The sequence below is a fragment of the Lampetra planeri genome, chromosome 35 (assembly GCF_965212315.1).
Source record: "Lampetra planeri chromosome 35, kcLamPlan1.2.h2, whole genome shotgun sequence".
In the NCBI taxonomy this organism is placed as follows: Eukaryota; Metazoa; Chordata; class Hyperoartia; order Petromyzontiformes; family Petromyzontidae; genus Lampetra; species Lampetra planeri.
The window spans coordinates 3,004,660-3,017,367 of NC_136141.1; the positions used below are offsets into that span (position 1 = coordinate 3,004,660).

General features: G+C 52.1%; 1 protein-coding gene across 2 annotated transcripts; it reads right to left on the bottom strand.

Moving 5' to 3' along the window:
- Window positions 1-691: 691 nt before the first annotated feature.
- LOC144730271 (uncharacterized) lies at window positions 692-12,244 on the bottom strand. 2 transcript variants are annotated; one of them, XM_078610949.1, is made up of 4 exons: window positions 12,062-12,244; window positions 10,471-10,574; window positions 6,337-6,596; window positions 692-4,647 (listed from the first exon to the last, which is right to left on the bottom strand). In XM_078610949.1, exons 3-4 carry the CDS (start codon window positions 6,557-6,559, stop codon window positions 2,762-2,764), a joined length of 2,109 nt encoding a protein of 702 aa, XP_078467075.1. In that variant the 5' UTR covers window positions 6,560-6,596; window positions 10,471-10,574; window positions 12,062-12,244; the 3' UTR covers window positions 692-2,761. The 2 variants fall into 2 exon arrangements, with proteins under 2 accessions (XP_078467075.1, XP_078467074.1); XM_078610948.1 differs by lacking the exon at window positions 12,062-12,244 and having other exon boundaries at window positions 10,471-11,259.
- Window positions 12,245-12,708: the final 464 nt, after the last annotated feature.

A 12,708-nucleotide genomic window follows, 5' to 3' on the forward strand; every position in this document is an offset into this window, starting at 1 on the left:
AGAGGCGTAGCTAGGGGGGGGGGGGGGCAGGGGGTACATGTGTCCCCGGGCGCCAAGGTAAAGGGGCGCTAAAATGAGGCTTACAACGTTGCATTATAACTTATTGCGGCGGGCGCGGCAGCCTGAAACTTACTGCACAAATCTACACCTCAACCTAAAAGTTTATATATCCCGCCACAGACAGCCTACATGTCATGTAATCCTAGCTACGCCACTGCACCGCAGCAAGTATTCGTTAGGGGAGGGCACAGAACCGATTCACGGATTCCTTGCTGTTATTGGCCGTGAGCGGGAATCGAACTCGGGGCTCTGCTGAGTTCGTAGCGCAGCGCACTAACCGCTGCGCCACCGCTCCCCCCTCCCTCTCGCACTCTCACCCCCTTTCCTGTTAAGCTACCAGCTGTAATCCAATTAAACCTGACATACAATAATAATAATACACTTCTGAATGAAGCACAAATATATATATTTAATGTAAATATAAACCGCTGTGCAAAAGGTAATCATTAAGCCATTCATTCATGCAGATGAGACACGCCACGATTCACGCGCTTTGCGGCACATTCAAAGGCATTGTTTGGTTTTTAATGATTATTTTCCTTCTCCTTCGGCATGGTTTTTAATGATTATTTCCTTCTCCTTCCAGAATTGCAATTCCCTCGGCATGGTTTTTATTTTTTATTTTTTTTTATTTTTATTCACGTTCCAGAATTGCACATCCCTCGGCATCGTACAATTTTAAGGGGAGGCAGATCTGAACGAGACATTGACATTGGCTCATCCCACTGTGGGGAGGGAAAGGGTGGGGGGAGGAGGGAGGGGCTGATGACAACCGACCCCTCACATAAAGCCCCTCCCCCCCGGCCCCCGATATCCCCTTTAGCTATACAGCAACAACAAAGATCCCCCGTGTAGCCTTAACGAACTGTTGGGGCAAGTGCTGTTAGCGAGCAGCACCTATGAAGGTTCGGTACGGCACACGAGGGGAGGATTAACACTGCCCCTCGGCGCTTACCACTATCCTACGCGAGTGAACCCACACCGCGGATCAATAACATTACCTCTAACCCTAACCCGTAAGTAACCTTAACCGCCCCAAATCTTTGATAACCCCAAAGGTAAAAAGGATAAACATTACCCCTATAACACTACCCCCCTCCCATACCCCTTAACGCTTCCCAGAACCACAAACGCACAACCTGAGTTCCTAACGCGATTCAAATCCTTATCCCCTTAAATGCAAATCATAACCCTAACCCTCATACCCTTGAATTTAATCTGAACGCTAACCTCTAGACCCCAATAAAATGTCGTGCCCAACCCGATTACAATAACATCGGAATTCTCGTAATAATTACAATTAACTCGAACCCATAAAAATCTGATCCTTCTCCCTAACCATATAACCCTATCACTACCGCTAAGTATATCTTTAACATTAACCACGAAAAAAATCCTAACTCCCATCAATACTCCGAACCTTGACCCCCTAACGCTAACCACGATGACACATTAACCTGAAAACGTTTCCAACACTAACCCTACCCAGTGACCACAACCTATAAACATTCCCCATTATACCATCACCCCAAACCCGTAAATCTTAACCACTTACCCTCACCCTTAATTGTACCCGCTGATGTTAACCGCGATTGGGTATTGAACTTAAGTTGGTTCATAGCGCAGTGTGCTAACTGCTGCGCCACCGCTCCTTCATTGTTCTGCATTTTTAAAATATATTTTTTTCTCTCCCTATTGTGTCCTCAACTGTGCCATTTTGTTCATATTTTATTGATGATTAGCAACAAACACCTCTGGAGCTGACACCGCAATCACTTGCAATCGCTGTGGCAGTGATTGCCACTCAAGAATTGGCCAAAGTCATTCTAGGCACACACAGGCCTCGTCATCGGTGTTGTGGTGAAGCCCTGTGACACGTCATCTGTAATCTTGATTCAAAGCTTTCGTGACTGCAGGAATCCATACTCTTTGGTTCTTTCGGTAAAGTCACGTAGGTAGACAAATACAATAAATCACGACGTTTTGGGCGCACACACAAGAGTCCGTCATCAGGTGGGAAAGGCTTTCTATTTTATTTTCTACCTACGTGACTTTACCGAAAGAACCAAAGATTACGTCATCTGTACGCAATCGCTTAACGTTCAATTCCTCAACCTCGTTTTCTGCAATAGCTGGATAAATCTCAGTCTCAATTCATCATCATCATCGTCATCACCGTCACCACCACCATCGATCACCCTGAATCTATCCACTGCTGCTCGAAGGCCTACCCCAGCCGAGCCGTCGCCATTGTTCCCACGGTCTCGCGATGTAACAATCCACGTGGCACCTCGCGGCCCACCAGCTCATTTCAGCTTCCGCTCCATCTCCGCGTTGGGCACCCCTATCACTCCGTTGTTCGTAGGGGGGCGGAGGGGGGAGTGGTGGAGGAAGGGGGTGGAGGGGGATGTATGAACTTTGCCCCCATCGTTCCAACTGGCGCGCCGGGAAGTTGAATCCAAGCGGCGACGTCTGGGCCGCGAGTCGCTGCTGCGTTGAGCGACCACTGACACCACCGAGTCGTCCCCTGCGATGTTTAAACAACAAACGACCGATCGATTTCGCCGAATCGGGGCAACGCTTCGAGTCTCCACCTAAGCCTCTCCTCCACGATGGCTCCCCCCCCTCTAAACGACGGGCACCCGCGGGCACCCCACGCCATCCCGGTCTCGCGTCGCGCCGGGGATCACCGGAGCTCCGCTCACACCTCCGTCGAGTCGGCACCCTGCTCGGGGTGCGCGTCTCCCGGCCCGCCGTCCGCCGCGTCTCCCGCCGACGGACCGGGCGACGGCTCGTTGACGTCCACGTACGCCGGGTTCTCGAACCCCAGCTGGAACTCATTGGGCTCGGTCGGGTGGGCAACTGCGGTCGGTGCCGCCGCCGCCACCGCGGCCTCTTCCCCAGCGCGCCTCCCCGCGTGACCGCTCCCCGCTCTGCATCTTGCGGCGGCGGCGGTGGCGGTGGACGTCGAGTCGGAGGCGGTCGAGGCGTTCCGCGATCTGGCGATGATGCTCGGCGTGTCCACGAAGCGATGGAACCTCCTCGGCTGCGTCGCGGGACTCCCGAACCTCTTCCAGTACTGGAAGCAGCAGCCGCGCCTCACGGCCATCGCCTCGGCCACCCTCCTCCTGCCCACCCGCAGCTTGGCGAACGCAAAGCCGACGGCCAACGCGGCCAGGACGGCCCCGCCCGCGGCCAGAGCGACGGCCGCCCCCTCGTCCTCCGTCCTCGCCACGGTGAGACGCACGAGCGAGGCGGCCGCCCCCTCCGCGCTCGACGCCCGGCACGCGTACAGCCCCGCGGACGAGGCGCTCACGGCGGCGAGCGTCACCGTGCTGAACGTCCACGGCCCTCGCCGGACGCAGGAGACCGCGGCGGCGGTGGCGGTGGCAGTGTTGCCGAACGGTGCTCCGAGCGGGTCCAGCCACGAGAGGCGCGGGGCCGGGACGCCGCGGGCCGCGCACGTGAGGCGCGCGTCGCCGCGGCTCCCTGCCACCACCTCCTGGTACGCGGCGAGGAACGAGGGCGCCTCGCAGTCGGGGAGCGCCGACTCGGCGGAGAAGGGGTCCGGCGAGGGGGCGCAACGGGCGCTGTCCCACAGGACGCGCGGCCTCGGCTGCCGGGCGTCCTGGCGCCGCATGCCACGGAAGAGGCAGGCGCACGACAGGGGGTTGCCCCTGAGGTCCACGGTGAGGGTGGCGGCGGTGGTGGTGGCGGTGGTGGTGGTGCTGGGAGGCGTGCTGGCAGTGGTGCTGAGCGTGGTGGTGGTAATATTAGTGGCGTTGGTGGAGGTGATGGGGGTGGTGGTAGGGGTGGTGGTGGTGATGCTGACGGTGGTGATGTTGATTGTGGTGGTGGTTGGATTGGTGGTATTGATGTTATAGGTGGCGGTCATGGTGGTGGTGATGTTGTTGGTGGCGCTAGTGGAGGTGGTCTTGGTAGTGGTGGTGTTAGTCGCGTCAATGGTGTTGGTGGTGATGGGGCCGATGGTGGTGTTGATGTTATCAATGCTGCTGCTGATGGTGGTGGTGGTGCCGATGGTGACGTTGCTGCTTTCGCTGCCATCGCCACTACTCCTGCTGCTGCTGGTCGCCGCAGTCACCACGCTGGTGCCACAACCACCGCCACCAAACCACGCGGTGGAGAAGGAGGAAACGTTGTTGCCGCTCAGATCCAGCCTCCTGATCCTGGGTAGCTCTTCGAGGGCTCCATCCCCCACGGCCTCAACGCCGCACCGGGGCAGCCCCAGCGTGGCGAGGTTCGGGAACCCCGACAGGACTCCCGCTCGCAGCTCCCCGCCGAACGCGCCGGACCCCTCGCCGGCCACCACGAGCACCTCGAGGCGTGCGGCGCGCGCCGACAGCAGCGAGAGGAGCACCGCGGAGGACGCGAAGCGGCAGTCGGAGACGACGAGGACCCGGAGGTCGGCGAGGGCGGCAGGGTCCACCGCTGCGACGTAGCAGGAGGACGCGTGCAGGAGGAGGCCGCTGTCGTCCTGGGGGCCCGGCGCGGCCGTGGCGTCGAGGTGGAGGGACGGGCACGAGCGGAAGCAGGTGAACAGCGAGGCCAGGTAGGGGGTGGAGGGGGCTGCGTGAGGGTTTTTAAGAGAAGGGAGACGAACGAGCGAGTTGGAGAGGGGACTCAAGGGGGATCGTGACGGCGAGGCGGGTTTATGGGGGGAGGGGGGAGGGGGGGTTAATGAATGCGCGCGTTCCAAACGGTGGGTTTCATGACGCTTGTATTCTTGGTTCTTTCGGTAAAGTTACGTAGATGGAAAATAAAATAAAAAGAAATTAAATTAAAATGAAAAGTAATAGATTGAAAATCATAAATGCAAAAAATCCAGCGCCAATTATTTTTTACCGAAAGAACCAAGAATATGTTTTCCTGCAGTCACGAAAGTTTCAAGTCCTGCGGCCGCTGGAGGCTGCTCTCTCTGTCCCCCTCGCGAGTCGAGACGAGGAAGGGAACAACAATAGTAACAACAACAACAGCAACAACAAAACAACAACCCCCACGCGCGCGCACGGGGTTCCTGACGAGTTGCGCACCGACTTGGGGAGTGACTTAGCGACAGTGACAGTCGCGTTCACGTTGCAGGTCGCGCAACAAGAGACTTGTGGGGCCGGGCGGGTGGGGGTGGAAGTGAGGGCGGCAGGGGCGGGGCTGAGGTGGGGGGGAGTCGCCGTCTCCTCCGAGTTTCATGGAAGAACAAAACAAAGTGAGCACGAGGGCACTGCGGTGAAGGCGGCCCACAGAGTCTGTGGACCCCATTGTCTGAGGACCCCATTGTCTGGTGACCCCATTGTCTGAGGACCGCATTGTCTGAGGACCGCATTGTCTGAGGACCGTATTGTCTGAGGACCCCATTGTCTGAGGACCCCATTGTCTGAGGACCCATTGTCTGAGGACCGCATTGTCTGAGGACCGGATTGTCTGAGGACCCCATTGTCTGAGGACCGCATTGTCTGAGGACCCCATTGTCTGAGGACCGCATTGTCTGAGGACCCCATTGTCTGAGGACCCCATTGTCTGAGGACCCCATTGTCTGAGGACCCCATTGTCTGAGGACCGCATTGTTTGAGGACCCCATTGTCTGAGGACCGCATTGTCTGAGGACCCCATTGTCTGAGGACCCCATTGTCTGAGGACCGCATTGTCTGAGGACCCCATTGTCTGAGGACCCCATTGTCTGAGGACCCCATTGTCTGAAACCCCATTGTCTGAGGATCCCATTGTCTGAGGACCGCATTGTTTGAGGACCCCATTGTCTGAGGACCCCATTGTCTGAGGACCCCATTGTCTGAGGACCGCATTGTCTGAGGACCCCATTGTCTGAGGACCCCATTGTCTGAGCACCGGATTGTCTGAGGACCCCATTGTCTGAGGACCGCATTGTCTGAGGACCCCATTGTCCGAGGACCCCATTGTCTGAGGACCACATTGTCTGAGAACCCCATTGTCTGAGGATCCCATTGTCTGAGGACCGCATTGTTTGAGGACCCCATTGTCTGAGGACCGCATTGTCTGAGGACCCCATTGTCTGAGGACCGCATTGTTTGAGGACCCCATTGTCTGCGGCGAGACATCCCAAGGAGCGACGCCCACTTCACGGCTCGCACTGAGCGCATCGCTGTCGAAGTCATCCTGTCCACCACCCAAACCTCACCCCTCCAGCCCCCCAACCACCCCCCCACCCACCCCCCCACAGACGGACAGCGCCAAAGCGTTGAGGCTGGGAGAATCGATTAGCGGAGTGGCTGCTCATGTGCTCACCGGCAAGGGCTTCTGCACAGACGCCCTCGCAGCGACAGAGGGTGGGCAGGCAAGTTCCATTCTCCTCCTGCTGCTGTCTTTGTTGTTGTGGTTGTTGTTGTTGTGGTTGTTGTTGTTGTTTTCCATTCGTCGGCGTGGGCAGTGCGACAGCAAGGTTGAGGAGGAGGTTGGTGATGGTGATGATGGTGGTGGTGGTGATGGCGGTGGGATGGAGAGGCGACATCGCTTGGCTTGGTTACAAAGCGTGGACTGGCTCTGGCCTGCGTGACAATAATATCATCATCATCATCAGTGTCATCATCATCAGTGTCATCATCATCAGCATCACCAGTGTCATCATCATCGTCAGTGTCATCATCATTGTCAGCGCCATCATCATCAGCGTCAGTGTCATCATCATCATCGTCAGTGTCATCATCATCATCATCAGTGCCATCAGCATCAGTGTCATCATCATCATCAGTGTCATCATCATCAGCATCAGTGTCATAATCATCATCAGTGTCATCATTATCATCATCAGTGTCATCATCATCATCATCATCAGTGTCATCATCATCAGTGTCATCATCATCAGTGTCATCATCATCATCATCAGTGTCATCATCATCAGTGCCATCATCATCAGTGTCATCATCATCATCATCATCAGTGTCATCATCATCATCAGTGTCATCATCATAATCAGTGTCGCCATCATCATCAGTGTCATCATCATCATCATCAGTGTCATCATCATCATCAGTGTCATCATCATAATCAGTGTCATCATTATCATCAGTGTCATCATTATCATCATCAGTGTCATCATCATCATCATCATCTGTGTCATCATCATCATCAGCATCAGTTTCATCATTATCATCAGTTTCATCATCATCATCAGTGTCATCATTATCATCAGTGTCATCATCAGTGTCATCATTATCATGATCATCAGTGTCATCATCGGCATCAGTGTCATCATTATGATCAGTGTCATCATCATCATCAGTGTCATCATCATCAGTGTCAGTGTCATCATCATCAGCATCAGTGTCATCATCACCAGTGTCATCATCATCATCATCATCAGTGCCGTCAGCATCAATGCCATTAGCATCAGCGTCATCGAAGTCGTCATCATCACCAGCGTCATCATCAGCAGCAGCATTAGCATCATCGACGTCGCCATCATCATCAGCAGCAGCGACATCGGTAGCAGAAGCATCAGTATCATAATATCATCATCAGCAGCAGTACCAGCAGCAGTAACAGCAATATCAATCATGAGCAGCAATGGCAGCATCATCATTATCAGTAATATCATCATCATAGCAGTCATCACATCATCATGATTACGAGCAGTCGTGACATCATAGGCAGCAGCAACAGCAGCGGTAGCATTATCAGCAGCAGGAGCATCATTATCATAGCCATCATCAACAGTATCATCATCAGTCGCAGCGTGATTGCCTTCAAACGCATAATCACAATCGTTATCATCAGCAGTAACATTGTCATCAGTATCAGCAGTCTCACAATCATCATCAGTAATATCAGTAATATCATCATCAGCAGCAGCAGCAGCAACAATCAGCGGAATCATTGGTAGCAGTAAAATCATCAACATCATCATCAGTAACAAATGAACCACGCCGATCTCGTCACGGAGCATAAACCATCACGCCAACTCCGTCGAACAGAGTCGGGGGTCAGCGCATCGCGCGGCGCTTTCAGATGCGCTTCTGTGGCCGTCTGGAAAGTTCTTCCGTCCGATATTAGGAAGCCACTGAGAGCTATGGCGCTTTTAAATCGTCTCGACTGAAAACTAATTTATTTAGAACTGCTTTCTGCGTTTAGTTTGTCCTTCCCCCGCACCTCCGATTAGCATGGTTGGCTACGTACGGTGCGAAGGAAGTTCAACATGCACGCACACACACACAACATACATGAATAGTCGCTCTCCAACTCGCAGAGCGCACAGCACTGCTCGTCGTGTTTGGACCTTAATAGGTGCTCGCTAACTCCGCATCACAAACCCCAGCCGACAGACGGACGGATGTGGGGGAAGTCGTCGGATGTCGCGTGGCGATCAATCAGCTTTAAACGTTTCATTTTGAAAGGCAAAATATTTGAAGACGTGTTTTTTTTTTCTTTCGTCTACTTCTTTTACTTTCTCGTCAACACGTCACTGCCGCCGCTAATTGCAGCGAGACAACCTGCCCCAGCTGATGGGAGATTCCCTTCCCATCGGCTACCCACCCCACCGGCTACCCACCCCGTAATGTTTGTTAGTGGATGGCGACGCACACACACACACACAAATATAAAGTCATGCTTTTTGTAAAAAAAATAAAAACATTTCTAAAGAAGATGTAACGATGACGATCATCGGAAATGACGATGTCGATGACTCCGAAGAAGAGCCATTGCCCGAAACGTCGCGCATTACATGTGTATTTAAGGTCAACAGTCATGGTATTGTTGACACAATGTGTTGAGTTTGTTGTTGTGTGTGTGCACCACGGAAAAAGCAGCAGCGGTAACCACCAAAGAATCTGTTCCCGAACGCAGTCGATCTTCACACATATGGGGTACGGGACATACTATTTGGTTATATGTCTGTCTATATGTCTCTGGTTCTGTGTTTGATCTCTTTCTCTCAAATTTAGCATTCTCAGGAAGAACGTAATCAACCAGGTAGGGCGTTGACTGTTATGTTATCAGACTCTCTGTTGTAGTAGTGTATAGTGTAGTGTAGTAGTGTATTGTAGTGTATAGTGTAGTGTAGTCGTGTATAGTAGTGTATAGTGTAGTGTAGTAGTGTATAGTGTAGTGTGTAGTGTAGTGTAGTAGTGTATAGGTAGGGTGTTGACTGTTATGTTATCCGACTCTCTGTTGTATTACATTACATTTCTAAGTATACTAGATTTGTGTTTCTATTTCATTTATACCTGACGATGATTGCTTGTGTTGCAATCGAAACGTCGTATGCTAGTATTTAATTTATTACTTTCTCTTTATACGTGACTTTACCGGAAGAACCAAAGAGTAATTCCTGCAGTCACCAAAGCTCCAAATTAAGTATACTCTTTGGTTCTTTCGGTAAAGTCAACGTAGGTATAAAATAAAATAAATCACGACGTTTCGGGCGCAACACAAGCGTCCTTCATCAGGTGGGGGACATGTTGAGCCAATTGTCTCATCGCGGTCTTCTTCCTCGGCAGTGCGCTGCAGTTCTCGAGTAAGGCGACCGAGTTAGAAAATTGTTGTCCGTGTCTGCGACTTTACTCAGACACGAGGCACATTCGTCTGGCCACAGTCGGTCACTCTTCTCCTGGCCCCACTTGCTTGCTAGATGATGGTAGTGGTGGTGATTGGTAGTGGTGATGATAGTGGTGGTAGTGATTATGGTAATGTGTTGATTGGGGTGATGATGATCATGGTGGTGATGATAGTGGTGGTGACGATGATGATGGTAGTGGTGGCGATGATGATGGCGATGATGATGGTGGCGATGATGGTGGTGGCGATGATGATAATGATGGTGGTAGTAGTGATAGATAATGATGGTAGTGGTGGTGATGGTAGTGGTGATGATGGTCGTGGTGGTAGTGATTATGATGGTGATGGTAATGTGTTGATTGTGGTGATGATGATCATGGTGATGATGACGGTAGTGGTGGCGATGATGATGATAATGATGGCGAAGATGATGATGGTGGCGGTGGTGATGATGGTGGCGATGATGATAATGATGGTAGTGGTGATGGATGATGATGGTAGTCGCGATGATGATGATAGTGGTGATGATGATAGTGGTGGCGATGATGATGATGGTGGCGATGATGATGATGGCGAAGATGATGATGGTGGTGATGATGATAATGATGATAGTGGTGATGATGATGATGGTAGTCGCGATGATGATGATGATGATAGTCGCGATGATGATGATAGTGGTGATAATGATGATGGTGTAATTTGACAATGATGTTACTGGTGGGCCAGCAGTCATGCTCACCGTAACGCCTGATAATGCTCGTCCACTCAGAGTCCACCCGCCCAGCAGTCACCCTTGGGTGGACGACCACAGCGAGTCGATCGACAGGTGACTGCGTGACAGTGGGCTAAGGTGTGAGTGCCTCCCACCTCTTCCAAAGACGTCTCGCCGAGCGTGCAGGCCCTTCCCACAGCAGCGGCGTCAGCAGGGAATTGCAGAGCTGCGCTTTCGCCTGTTCACCACGGGTCATCGTCTAAAAGAATTCGTTTAAAAAATAATACGAACAAAATAAAATGCTCGGCTTTTCGAATGTGGCCGTGGCTAATTGTTTCGTTCACGTCACGTGAGCATCGGTCAGAAGTGTCGAGGCTCAAGTGGCGCTGGCTGAATGTGGAACGCGCGACTGGGGTGGGGTCGGGGGGGCGTTAAACGCGAGCCGTGCACAATCCTTCGCGACGGTGTTTGGGCCAAAACAAAGCGAAGCACGTGGCTCGTGTCTGTCGGTGATGTAGCTGAGGCCTGGTGTAGGCTGGGGTGTGGGCAGTGCCGGATTGAGCCTGTAGCATATGTTGTTATAAAGGGGCCCTAAATTACATTTTTTTTTATATTAAAACATTTCATTTTTCACTTGCATTGTCAAATAATTGTATTTTTTCATTTGCTATACAGCCAGATAAATACGACAAGTCGCTAACCTTAAACACCCGGTCGTTCGTAAAAGTTGAAGGCGGTATAGTACTATAGTAATAGAGCAAGTGCAGAAACACTGAACCGGAATTCATAACTTGAAAGCATTTCGCGCGGGGCCCTTGAAAGTGCGGGGCTCGTAGCTACTACTATATATGTAGTAGCTACTACACATGTAATACCTACTACATACTACACATGTAGCTACTACATTTGTAGCAGCAACTACATTTGTAGCAGCTACTACATTTGTAGCATCAGCTACATAGGTAGTAGCTACTACTAAATATGTAGTAGCCACTACTTTTGCTACTGGGATAATCTGGAACTGGCTGTTGTTAGTGGGGGGGGGGGGGGACCTCCCCTCCCCCCGCAATCTCCCCCCCATCCATCCCTCTGTTAAAGCGCTTTAGAGACGACACAATTACCCCGGTTTACGTCTCTGCCGTCCCCACTTTTACGCCGTTTCGCAAATACGTCGGCACTTTATGAGTATTACTACTGCCACCTGATTTGCGTCACGTGTGGTTAATACTTATTCTGATACCCTGCGGCAGGCGTCTATTTGGCGTTTGAATATCTTCACACCTCGAGTGTTCTTGCCAGAACCAGTTACGTTGTACCTGTGTCGTCGTTGTTGTTGTTGTTGTTTAGCTAGGGGAGGAGGAAACCGCAGGAAATCCCGCGCAGCACACGAACACTCACAAACTCCACGCGGAGTCGCGAGTGCGAACCCAGGTCCCGCTTTTCCACTTCGCCGCGGAGGAAAAAGAGAGACCTCGGATCCGAATACGCAAAACGCACGGATACAGATCACAACGGAAACCACGTGTGCACATTTTGACAATCGGCACACGCTCGGTGCTGGGGCGACAGAAAATGCAACGATTTGACAGAGGTTAGAATAATACATGTAACTGTAATGCCGCAAAATGAGGCTAATCGGAGGTGCGGGGGAAGGACAACAAACCAACACACAAAACAAGTTCCACAGAAAGGAGATTTCAATCTAGATGATGATGATTTAGAAGTGCACAGCTCCCAGTGGCTTACTAATGTCGGACGGGAAGAACGTTCCAGACGGGCCGCAGAAGTGCATCTGAAAGCGCCGCGCGATGCGGTGACCCCACAGCTACTGCGAGGATGACCGGAGTTCGCGTGATTAGGCGTTGGGCTGGACATTCCACGTTCCTGTGACGTGAGCTCGTTGTTTTCGTCCAGTCGGATATGACCTACAGGCGATGACGGGGCCTTATCGCTCGTGTTTTCCGTAATCATTACGCACACCTGCAGCTCGCGTGTGCGCGTGTGTGTGTGTGGTCACAACACGACGAGTATTTATGCTGCTGGAGTTTGTGATGCATGCGCGTGTGTGCGCGCGTGTGTGTGCGCGCGTGTGTGTGTGCGTGTTGTGTGTGTGTCAGTGTGTGTGTGTGTGTCAGTGTGTGTGTGTCAGTGTGTACGTGTGTGTGTGTCAGTGTGTGTGTGTCAGTGTGTGTGTCAGTGTGTACGTGTGTGTGTGTCAGTGTGTGTGTGTCAGTGTGTGTGTGTGTGTCAGTGTGTGTGTGTGTCAGTGTGTGTGTGTCAGTGTGTGTGTGTGTGTGCGTGTGTGTGTACGTGCGACACCCATGACCATGTGCGTATGTACAGGTAGGCTCGATTATTATCCGTGTGCGGTTTTTTCCCGATTTGCGGATTAA

What these genes read in the sequence shown, in the direction of transcription:
- LOC144730271 (XM_078610949.1), bottom strand. Translation starts at nt 6,559, where the DNA reads ATGTCGCCTCTCCATCCCACCGCCATCACCACCACCACCATCATCACC. An exon ending in CTGTGCAGAAGCCCTTGCCG is followed by an intron (nt 4,648 to 6,336) that starts GTGAGCACATGA and finishes ACCCTCACGCAG; the next exon opens with CCCCCTCCACCCCCTACCTG.